We start from the raw sequence: 12,107 nt of genomic DNA, 5'->3' as shown, positions 1-12,107 counted from the left end.
GGGGCTTTACATTTCACAGATGGACACATAAAAAGAGGAATATCTGCACACACACACACACACACACACGCACGCACACACACACACACACACACACACACACACACACACACACACACACACACACACACACACACACACACACTTAGCTCTGAAGGGCATTTCTGGGCAGCTTTCAGTAAGTGAGGCTGGAGAAGCTGAGGTATTATCTTTGCTCCATTTTATCTGGTGCTTTATCTCAGACAGAGTCTCACATTTGGTTTTATTCTCTTCAGACATGGGACAAACACCGTGGCTGGCTTCATCTGTTTGTTAGGGTGATAAAATTCAGTTCTTCAGGTACCGGCTACTTTTAAAGTAGCTTTTTCCAGAGCTTCTCATCGTGATGACAAAAGGTGGCTGATAAACGGTTACAGTATTTGGGAAATAACACACACACAACCTTTACTTTTTCAGTAACATTAAAGTCAGCCAGGTTGCAAAGTGAATTTCAGCCTGTGGTTAGTATATAATAAAAAATAAATAACAATATATTTTCAACATAAAAAGGATTTAAAAATTGACTGTCAGCACACATTTCTATCTGCTGAAGTTAGTTTAAGCTTTTGTTGTGAGCGCTAGATATACAAAAAAACAACAACAAATGAGCATGGATAACTCATTATAACACAAATGTACCTTTAAGCAATGAACTGGTTTATTTGCGAGCTGCAACTCAATTAACTTTGAGTCTTAATCAAGCGGCGAATGGTAGCGAGACAGTGGAGAACGATGGAGTCAGTGTTGCTGCCCCTGTTGCTGTGTTTGTGAGCGCCTGCCTGTGGATGAATGAGTCATGTCATACGAAATGGCTCATGGATAATTTCATTCATATTCATAACAAGCATGTGGTCTGCCACCGCCCATCGAGGGCCCACCACAACTCACACTCTGCATAATGAGATACAGCCAGTGTGTCTTCACTTACGGCTGACAGGCGTACAGTAAGTCCATGTTTCCGGTGAGGACATGCAGAGTGCAACTCTTACGCTGCTGCTATGTGACAATTATCAACGCTTATGACAGTGCGACTGAAGTGAATGCTTTAGGGAATACATGTGGAAGGTGGTCAGGTTAGTTTATAAAACCAAGTAGGTTTTTCCACATTGCACAAAATGTGGGGAACTCCAAACAGCCTAAAACAGCTGTGGTCAGCTCTTAAAATAAGCTCATTGACTAATGTAGGATTTCACATCAACCAAGCAGTCTGTGATTTACATGCTGGTCTGCCTGTTTATACAAGGAGCAGCAAGACCCTTGACCTGAAATGCAAATGATAAAATTTAAGTGATTTTGTTTTTTCGAAGCCGGATTTGTCGCAGCCATAAATTAAAGTTGGAGCGAGTGTAAGCGCATGTTTAGCTCACGAGGCATCTTCGCAGCCCAACCACTGCTTTGACTTTCATCTGCTGCTGTGGTCAAAATGAACAGTCTCATAAAAAATCCAAAAATAATTTTGGCACAGTTTACCCCCTTTCTGTCATGGTAATTTATAGTGTCTTGCATGTCTTGAGTTTTTCAAATGTCACAACTTTATGTGTAATTTCCTGGGATTTTATGTGATACCGATTATGAAATGAAAAAAAGATACATGGATTTTTTTTTTTTTTTTTTGCAAATAAATGTAATGCATTCATTCATTCATTAATTCATTCCAACCTAACCCAATGCTGCACATCTAAAGACTGACAGCATCTGAGCTGAGTGATTTCCATACACTGCCACAAACTTTCTGTTGTGTTTAGGTTTGGAGTTTGAGTCATCCCATTCAAACACATGAATATGTTTACATCTAAACCACTCCATTGTAGCTCTGACTGTATGTTTTAGGGTCATTGTCATTTTTGAAGCCCTGCTGCTGTTCCAAGTCTTTTGCTGCTTCTAACAAATTTTCTTCCAGGAATTGCTGTATGTTTAGTTCCCGTCAACTCTGGCCAACTTCTTTATCCCTGCAGCAAAATGCTGCACACATGGTGGTGGATGGAGTTGCCACCACACATAGCAAATTCCCTGGCATTTAATTCTGATGCCATTTAATCAGAGGATCATTTTGTTACATTTCCAAATTTGAAATGGGACTTCTTACGTCAATTTGTAGAGTTTTTCTTTTGATAGATTACCAAACCAGAGCTGTGAAGATGTGCAGCTCTCCCAGAGACGCCATGAATTATTCTGGTTCCTTGTCTTATTACCAAACTTTGACCAGCATAAGTTTAGGTGGACACTCATGCCTACATGTGCACATGGTTGTACTCTGACATTTTTAAAGCTTGTGATATTCTTTTATAAACTGACCTTCTCCAAAGTGTTCTTTCTGGTTTGTTTCATTTTTATTATTTGTAAAAATACAAATAAAAAATATGTCATTCACATATTTTGTTTTTACTTGCCATCACATAAATTGCGAGAAATTACAATAAAATATATTCTTGTAACATGACAAAATACAAGAAAAACCAAGAGTATTCAAGGCAGCGTGAGATTAATCAGTTAATGCTTAAAAGAATAAGTTGTTTTTTTTGGTGTCCCTGCGATTTAAGTTATTGTTGCATTTCATTTAACCTTCAGTTCAAATCCCCTCTTCTGTCATTAACTCAAGTTGGAGCTGTGCCTGCATACTTTCAGCATTTCCCAGAAAGTTCCTCCTCGGTGTGCCCTCTGCAGCGGCCATTGTTCTTTCATGGACCATTAGATGGACATGAACTCTCTCACCGTCGCGTTTTGACCCGGTGACACTGGCCGTAAAAACAAACTGCACTGCCTCTTCAATAAATTCATCACCTCATAAAGTGGTCAGTGACTGGTCAATGAGACGTGTCGGTCACAGCGCGTGCATTAGTCAAGAGGGGACTTATTAGATCACAGATCACTGCAGGTCCTTTCTGATAAGCAAGGCTTATTAGATACATAATTTCTCACTGACAAATAGCACAAAATCTAAACGCTGGACTTGGACTTTATTTATGGACGCAGTATCGATCGTCTAGGAAAAATATCGTAGTTGCTAGGAAAAATAGAAGATGTAGACAAAGGGCTTGAAAAACAGTAGAGAAAGATGGTGATTATCCTACCTTTTTGATGCAGCTGTCTGGGGAGTCATCTTCATGGTCGTTTATCATCTGCTGTAAAAAAAAAAAAAAAGAAAAGAAAAAAAAGCAGAAACATATATTCATAATTACATTTTTGACACCAAGACCACATATTTGTTCTACATTTATCACAAAATCATGCAACTCTGAATTTTTCCTGAGAAGAAATCTGCCTGAAGATCCATTAAAACCACGTGATTGATTCCAGCTCTTGAGAGGCCCTCAGTCTGTTGGTACAACCGACGCCGCCCGATGACAAAAGCGAGGCGTGTTCATAGTTCATCACACAAACCCGGCGGGATACAAATATAAAGGAAGACATCTCATAATGGGGCAAGAGGTCACCAAAACACAACCAGAAGCAAAACACAACATGAAGCACGTTTGAATGAATGAGTTCCCCACATTTGATGTTAATTCCTGGCTTCGGCGTGGCGGGGAAGTTCACTGAGAACATATTCGTCAGTGAGAGTGTGCATAATTAAGCCTTCAAGCAATATTTACAAGGGGGCAGATGGGTGGCAGAATGCTCCCAGTGTCTGCCAGAGGAAATGAAGGAAGTGGGGGCATGATGAAGAGACGGGGTGGCCCCTGCTGCAATGAGTTGGTGTTTCACGCAGTGGAAAGCTAGAGTATCCACTCCTCTGCTCGTCTCTGTCCAGACAGGGATCGGGAAAGAGATGCCGACTGTTCAGAGCGGTCTTACATGGGGGGATCGGTAAACTGAGTTTAAGTGAAATTGCGTCTAAATCTTTCTCCACACAGCATATTTGGGCCTTGCCTTTCCTGCACCATATCCTCCCCATCTGCCCTTTAACAGTAGACCGGTTGTGTGGGCGTTGTGACAGGACTGTTAGCCTTTATATTAGAGCTGACATATTAAAGGTTTGTATTTCCTTAACCAGTGTGGTCCACCATGATTGGGAAAGAGACATTTATCTGTTGTGGAATCTCCCATAGAGACTATGGGGCTATTCTTTAAATTCTGCCATACAGTCACTTCTTTTTATGTGAGAGCAAGGCCTCAATTTATAGTAAATTATAATGATCTGTGTGTATGATCTCAAGGTTGTGCACGCCCCATTGAATCTCTAGAGAAAAGTGTTTGTAACTTTGTCCAGACTGGTAAAGCTATTGGAAAACATAGTGGCACAAAAACAGTTTATTCTATCCTCTTGCTTAAAACCAAACGTGTTCAGTTTCACCAATGTTTTTAATAGCAACGCAGATACTTGAAACCCTGTTCTCCACCTACTCACTGCACATCTAAAGCATTAAAGATTAATATTTCTTCTTAAAATATCAGTGTTTTACTTAATATCTACATAGAAAAATGTATCTTTAACAAACTAAGCCATGGATTGTTAAAGGTGTATCACCTGACAGAAGTTTTCTGTCATCTTTTTGGATACAGCAGCATTCTAAGATTATTTGAAGAAGCACTCAACTGTTCAAATATGAAATATTGGTCCAGATTAGAGCATCCTCCATAGTCCCTGCTTCACCTTGATAAGATTTCCAATGAAGTAAAAAATAATTAAGATAAATTAATCCTTTTATCTCAAGGATAAAATTTACTTCTTTTTTTTTTTTTTTTTTTTTTACCAAACCTTTCATTTGAGTTACTTTATCACATATGGAAATTATTATTGACTGGAGTATATATCTTTAATTTAGACAAGCAAACATACTTGATTTCAAGTATGTTTCAATTACAATAATTTCTTCAATTATTGCAGTTGAAAAAATTGGTAATATGGCCATTTCAAAGCGCTGCTTTGCTGCAATATTAGATACATCTGAACAACTTGACTGATTTTTACTATTTTTTATGTCCCCTTTCTACATACTTATCAGTGACTGATGGGTAAACAAGAGTTATGGACATAGTGATCATAAGAAAAGAAATGAAAAAAATAAGGGAATGTGGGTTTAATGGACCAACATCATCAATTAAATTGCCATATTTTTTTTACAAACTCACTAGTGTCACCGTTACCAATCACTTGGTGACCATTTGGTGTCTTTGAACCAAATGGTCACCATTTGGTTCAAATGCACTTCACTTTTCCCCCTAAGTGAAGTGCATGTGTCTCTTTATAAGTCAGCACATGGTTAGCAGAATCTCCTTGTCTAAATTTTTCAAAATCTATGTCAGAGCAGCACTTCAGTTTTTAAAACAGCTGGAACACAAATTTGAAAGAGAACCCAAGTTAGTTCTTTTACCAAAGCATAGTAAAGAGGTAGGTAACAGTCATAAAACAAAAACCTTCAAAATATTGAAAACAATTAACTCACATTTCCTGACTGTTTGCTTACTTTTCCTTTGTCATATTCAACCCCCGAGTCTGTAAACTTTAGCATTTTTATTTTATTTTATTTTTTTTCATTAGTTTTCAGGGTAGCTATACATTACACATTCATCAGCTGTTGAAAACATTTTCATATGACAACTAGAAAAAAAAACTGCATTAGTGTTTCTGGTCTGGAAACGAAGCAAATAAATGGGAAGGGGAAACATGGGAATGCCATTGATGGTAACATGGAGACAGTACGTAGGAGAAAGAGGGGCTGGGGTTGGCTTCTGTTTCTTGTAATGCACCAAGCCAGCTGTAACAGTTTACAAAATGAACAGCTTGGCTGGGTCATCTAAAATGCTACCAGGCGCTCAACAACTATACAACAATTTCTGCCTCCAACCCCCGTACACACACACACACACACACATACAGAGTATCCGACTCTACTTAGCTGCATGCCGAGTGTAAATATGTGTATGTGTATCAAATTGTTCAAGAGTAACATAAAACTCCACAAGTCATGCAAGCAGGCATCAGTGGTTACGCTGATGCCCTAATGTGTTTCAGCTTTAGGTGGTCCAGTGAGTGCTGTGTGGGCATTCAGTTCTCCAAACCTCAGGTTGCTGAGCTCATTGTAAGACATTAACTAATTGTGACACTTTCTGACCATGACATAAATGAAGTTTTGATCAAAGCAATTCAAAACAGTGGAGAAGTGACCAAATGACAAGCAAAGGCATCGCCAAAGACGTTGATGGAATTAACACGAGGTCAGGTTGGGATGGTTTTTGACCATAGTTGACTGCAGATACATACAGATGCACAAGTAGCACAAACACCAACAAATAATCTTCTGCCCTTGCAGCACAACCCACTAATTAGCTATGGAAAATCTGATTGGCCACAGACGACAGAGCAATGATTTATAGCACGTGTCAACGTCTCCTCAAAGTGACTTTTACTCTGGGGTGGTGAGACGGGTCCAAATACAGACCGGCCTATGTTGAGACGGATAGATTTTCCACTACACAGAGGGAGGGTAAATTGTCCATTTGTTCTGTATCTAGCTAGCTAAATGCTGACATGTCAATATGTCTTATGGAAAAGAAAAAAAAACACTGAAGTGAGGGTAATTAGACAGAGTGTGTAAATGTGTGTCTGGGCACACAGCTTCTCTCGCTGGCCCACATGACCTCAAATGTAAACAAATCTAGACGTGGCTCGATGAAAGTGCAGCCACCTGCAGAATCCTTCCACTGAGAGTTGTACAGACCCTCTTTGGGAACCCGATTTTACCAGCTTGTGTTTTTGTATCTCATCATGTCTGCGGTGTGAGCTTACACGCTGGGCATCGGAGACGGAAAACCCCGCCATTATTAGTGCTTCATAGGACACCTTTTGTTGTTGGACATGGTGAGGGAGTTTTTTTTTGTTGTTTTTTTTTTTTCTTTCAGAACTTTAGGACCATACCTGTTGCTGATGACTAAGCAGACAAATGGAAACACGGTCTGCAGATAGACACTCGCTGAAAAGACTGAACTCACTGTTTTTACAAGGAATGTCGGAACAGAAAGCATACACGAGAAAGCAAAATTGGTCAGAACCTTCTATGCAGAAAAATCAAAGCAACCCTCAGAGAAGTCTCTATTTAGGCCCCATTAAGAAAGGGAAGCAGCTAGTTTTGCACACTCAGCTAAAGTCAATCCTTGAAAGCATAGAGACAAAAGGACAGAAGGAGGTCAGAGCTTGCTCATCATCAGCCAGAGAGGAGAGAGAGACGAAGACGAGGGTCCCACTTGGAAGTTTTGTGCCATAGGAAAATGTAAGTCTTCTGTTGCCAAAAACAATTCTCCTCGCCTCCAGATAATGTGAGGCAATACAACAGCATGGCCGAATGGATGACTGTGGATGTCACAAAGCCGCAAGTTTCCAAAAAGAACCAGCAGCAAGCAAACCTCAAGGCTTGAATCGGGGCCCTGACTGACAACTCATTGGCTGCAGGAGCCACACCAAGAAAGCCACAAATTGAAAGTTTTGCTACACATTTATTGGGAACTTTTGCAGCGTCTTGGCCCATTGACAGACCTTCATTGTGGTGGCAATGCCTTGGAAGGGTCATTGATCTTTTTGACATATAGATGGGAGAGGAAGCGGTCTTTCACAATGGGTTGTGTTGAATAATAAACTGCACAGAAAGTCAATTTGTATCAAAAGCGAGAAAAACACACGCACACACACTAAATGCAAGGGAAGAATTTAGTTTCTCATCACTGACGGCCTTTGAAATAGGAGGCAACCATTATGTCAAACATAATCGCAAAAAATGGATCTGACTGCTAGATACTGGCAAGATCGGTGCACTTCCAATCAATAAAACAACACCAATGACCCCATAAAAGGAAGAAAAAGAAAAAGGAAAACAAGTCTACAGTATGTTTTGCCTATAGTTTCTTGCTATCAAATCAAATCCCCCTGATAACAAACCTTTTTCACTGACTTGCCAGAGACCGCTTGACTGGGGATACATGTCTGATTCGGTGTGCCTTTTAGCATTAAGTCAGATAGTGTCTGCTCGTGGCTCCACGTCTTTTCTCAGGCATGTCCTTTAAAAGGGTGTAAAATAAAGCTATTTTTGGACTTCCCTGAGATAGGGCGTTTGCCAGCTAACCCAAAGCAAGACCTGGACTATGGCTGCTTGAAAACATGCCACAACAATGAGGTTTCTCACAGAGATTAAGAAGCGAAGTGAGAAGACTAAGGCATGATAAGGTAAAGAAAAGGGCTGAATTTTGCACCACTAAATGGTAGGAAGTTGGGCGTCCATCAAACCGAATGTATCTGTGATTACTTCAATAGTTGTGGAACTTGTGGGGACTTTTGCGCAAGGCAAACCTTAACAAGTGTAGGAAACTTTCACACTCTGGGCTCTGATAGTTATCACAAGTAATAATTTTCCAAACTGGTGCTAATATAATCACTGATTACATAGTGTTGTTTGTAGTTTCTTGGGAATTTTCTTAGGGGACCCAATGTTGTTCGCTGGTAGAAGCAAAAGGAAGATCAGATTTGGGTAGATTTTTATTACACTGCAAAAAAAAAAAAAAAGGTAACTATGTTACCCAACCTTGCATCCAGATGGGTCTGGGTGCGGCCTGCGACGGAGCTCTGCACTGTCGGTGAGATAGAGCTTAGTGCACAAAGGTTAGATTTGGAAGGCAAACAGTCAGAACTATTGTGCGACTCTGGAAAGTCATGGCCACTTGTCAAATACAAGCAGCTAATATTTACAGAACAAGCTTTGACCCCGTATGTCCCCAGAGTCTTTGTGTGATTTATTAAGAAAATGCCATAGTGAAATATCCCGGCAGGGCTTGCATTGACCCCGGACGGGCTTGTCTCATCATTTCAGTGTCCTGCATGATTCACAGGTCTTGCACAGACACGTAATTCAGTGTCAAACATTTGGCATTCATGTGTAAATCAAATATTTGCATTCATACACCCGACAATTGAAGGAGTTAGAATGATTTCCATCAGAGGAATGTGATGTTACAAATTGAAGTTTGCACTTCCTCAGCAAACCTTGGGAAAGACGTTCATTTTCATGAGAAGAGATCGAGAGGAATGCGAAAATAAGAGATGGCGGGAGGAGGAGAGAAAAGGATATTGCAAATTTATTAAGAGGGTCGTATTTTCATGGGAGCCGCGTGCAATCATCCATCACCAAACGTCCTTACCCTTTTAAGGCAGCTGATTCAGAACCTACTATTGACAGAAGCGTGCAGATAAATTATCTACTTGGCCTCCGCTTTATTGATAAGTCATTTGGGAAGATGATCAGTAATAATCATAAGTGAATAAGGGTGGACTCATAGATCTTCTGCTAGCAGATGTTATGACATCTGCAAGGTTGAAGTTCAATAAATTACCCTACTTTTGGACTAAGAGGATTGCCTACGCAGCATCGGCACCGGCCGTAGCGTGCCGTTCGAGTGATGATATATCGCATCTCGCCTCTTCATTTTGATAAAAGTTGACATTTATTGACACGTGACTGCAGAGAAAAAAATAATAATATTGCTTTATTTCTCATGACCTCTATTATATCCGTGACACATATTGCCTCTTAGCAAGCAGGAGGTTATGGTTCAGAGATTTAAGGTCTTGACTTTGGGTCAGATAGATCCAATCAAAGGTCACACAGCGACAGCTTTTCATTTCTCACTCCTCATCCAAGCAAGATGTTTATGCATCCATTGCATAAATGAATGTCTGGATTTATGCACCGCATAAATCAGCTCCCAAGTCCTTTGCACTGTAATGTCAAGACAAAAGTCTTTCAGTATTATCAATACAAATCTCAAATTTAAAACAAGAGTGTTATTTAGTCAATTGAATATGACACAAACAGAGAGGGTGGGGTCTCTTTATGTGGGAGGATTTTTCTGGTCAGCAACTCCTGAGATGTTGCTTAACAATTGACAACTGACAGATAAATTGCAAATTGTTTAACAGTTAGACAATATTATTTGCACCTTTTTCCCCCCACAGACAAAACGGATGTGTCAGGTTTTCATCTCTTGACAGATGTGCAAAATCTTAATAGACAAAAAGAAAATTAGGACAAATATTTTTTTAATTTAGTCTTGTTTTTTAAATGACTTCAAGCTATAATCTATGCTGTGTGTGCTTCGTGGTCAGACATCCTCCTGAAAGTCCATGCTGTGGTTTCGATGCATTTTTTGGGATCACACGCAGTTATTCACACATACATAGAAAGAGTTTGGGCGCAGGGCCAAACATAGGATAAAAAGTCTCAAGTGGCTTTGAGGCTAAGTGCAGCAACATATGGGTTAGTGGATAAGACAACCAGGGCCTTTCTTCAATATTCTGAGGGTTTACACCGAGGTCAGTTCCTGTGATGCCACTATTACAATGCTGGAGAAGACAAAAGTTATGCAGATTGACTCACCAATGATATTTCTCCTGCAAATACACAAACACGACTGACCTGGACCGACTGAATATTCGTTTCTGTTGATCTTTTAAAATTTTTCGCATTATAACTCCAAGCTTTAATACATTTTTGGGAAGATTTATGTAACATTAAATGCAGCACAAGTTTGAGAACAAAATTTAATAATTGTGATGTACAATTGTTCCAAGACAAGAATTTTAAATTGTAGCCTTTTTTTTTGTTAAAGCACCTAAACTCAGACAAATTGGATGTGAATGTGAACATATATATTCAATACCTTACACAAATCCTCTTAGATTGAGGTTTCTAACACATCAACACCCTGCTGTTAATAAAAACCCTTTGTCAGTCTGTTTTTCAGTCCCCGTGTTAGCAGCTCATTAAATGCAACATCAGATAAACATTGTTGCCTGTTTTTTTTTTGTTTTGTTTTTTTTTGAGGAAATTCATTCAGTCGTGATCAAAAATGTGTTTTTGCCCGACAGTGTCACAAGCAAGTAAAAAGCCTGGAACTTTTTTTTAAATTTTCATAAAGATAATATCGAGAGCTCTTACAACTCACGTCCACGATATAAATACCAGAAAATAATAATGTTGGCCTAATTGTCCTGATGGGTGCTATTAGGCTGTGTATTATTTTGAGAATTACTTGCTGATACAGCACAGAAAAGCGTTTGTGTTAAACAAATGGACCGTAACTGGTGAACTGTTTATCCCCATGATTTCCTTTTGGTGGCCCATCAGATTATTTGCACAGTGGAAACATATAAAGACCAGAGTAGTTAGGCCAGCTGCTACTGCCAACAGAGATTGTCTGGTGATACTGGCCCTAAATGGTTTCTCTAGCTGTTATGACAATGGATTTTGCAATGCTCTTTTACAAAGTTTGAAAAAAAAAAGAAAACAATTCTGATTACCAAATGCATATAATCACATTTGAATTATGATGACTGCTCTTTTTTTGTTAGGTTTCTTAAATCCAACAGCAATTAAGTGATTGCACTGTTGAATTTATTCCAAACAATTGCACAAAGCCTTCCATTGTTTCCCTGAGACAATAACCAAATAATAAGGGACAAAGTTGTAACTCTCTTTTTCTGATATTTGCTGAAGTAAAAAGTAAATTGGCACAAAATTCATAAATATATATATATATGGATGAATACAGTAAAAATGGTACAAGGGACATAATCACAAACTAATTTGTACAGCGCTTTTCCAACAGACAAGTTCAACATAAGGTGCTTTTGAGTGGGTAAAAATTAGACTCCATTTATATAACAACATACAATAAAACAGAGCCAACTTGGAAAATATAATTTCAATCATTTTCAGGCACAAGAAAATTGTATTTCTGTACATGTCGACTCAGGTAAACAAAATGGTTCTTGTTTTAAAACAAATTGTACAGCGGCTGTGGCAACACATTTTACAAATCTCTAATACTGAGTAGTGCAAATAATAAAAAAATTAGCCTCTCCTCTGCGTATGCAAATATACATGCAATTTACCTGCTGTAAGAGTTTATGAATCCAAGGGTTAAAAAAACACATCACATGTTCAGGGTGCAGTCATTAATTCATTTATTTTAAAAAAAAGAAAAATAACCTGCAATGATTAAGTGACTGGATTCTAAGTAGTTTCTGCACTGTTATGGGCAAAATGAATGCAAAGCCACACAGGTGATAGCTAATCTGTCTG

The 12,107-nt window shown here is 39.1% G+C and overlaps 1 protein-coding gene across 7 annotated transcripts in view; it reads right to left on the bottom strand.

The window, feature by feature from the left end:
• Positions 1-12,107, bottom strand: part of prdm16 (PR domain containing 16) — a 202,230-nt gene that overhangs the window by 93,519 nt on the left and 96,604 nt on the right. For all 7 annotated transcript variants that reach the window (XM_017305896.1, XM_008414753.2, XM_008414755.2 and 4 more), the window contains exon 3: positions 3,111-3,161. In XM_017305896.1, coding sequence (XP_017161385.1) covers positions 3,111-3,161 — 51 coding nt within the window. The remainder of the gene's footprint in view (positions 1-3,110; positions 3,162-12,107) is intronic.

This window comes from Poecilia reticulata, linkage group LG7 (assembly GCF_000633615.1).
Source record: "Poecilia reticulata strain Guanapo linkage group LG7, Guppy_female_1.0+MT, whole genome shotgun sequence".
Lineage (NCBI taxonomy): Eukaryota > Metazoa > Chordata > Actinopteri > Cyprinodontiformes > Poeciliidae > Poecilia > Poecilia reticulata.
Note: the sequence above shows the minus strand (reverse complement) of the source record. Positions and strands in the feature narration are given on the sequence as shown.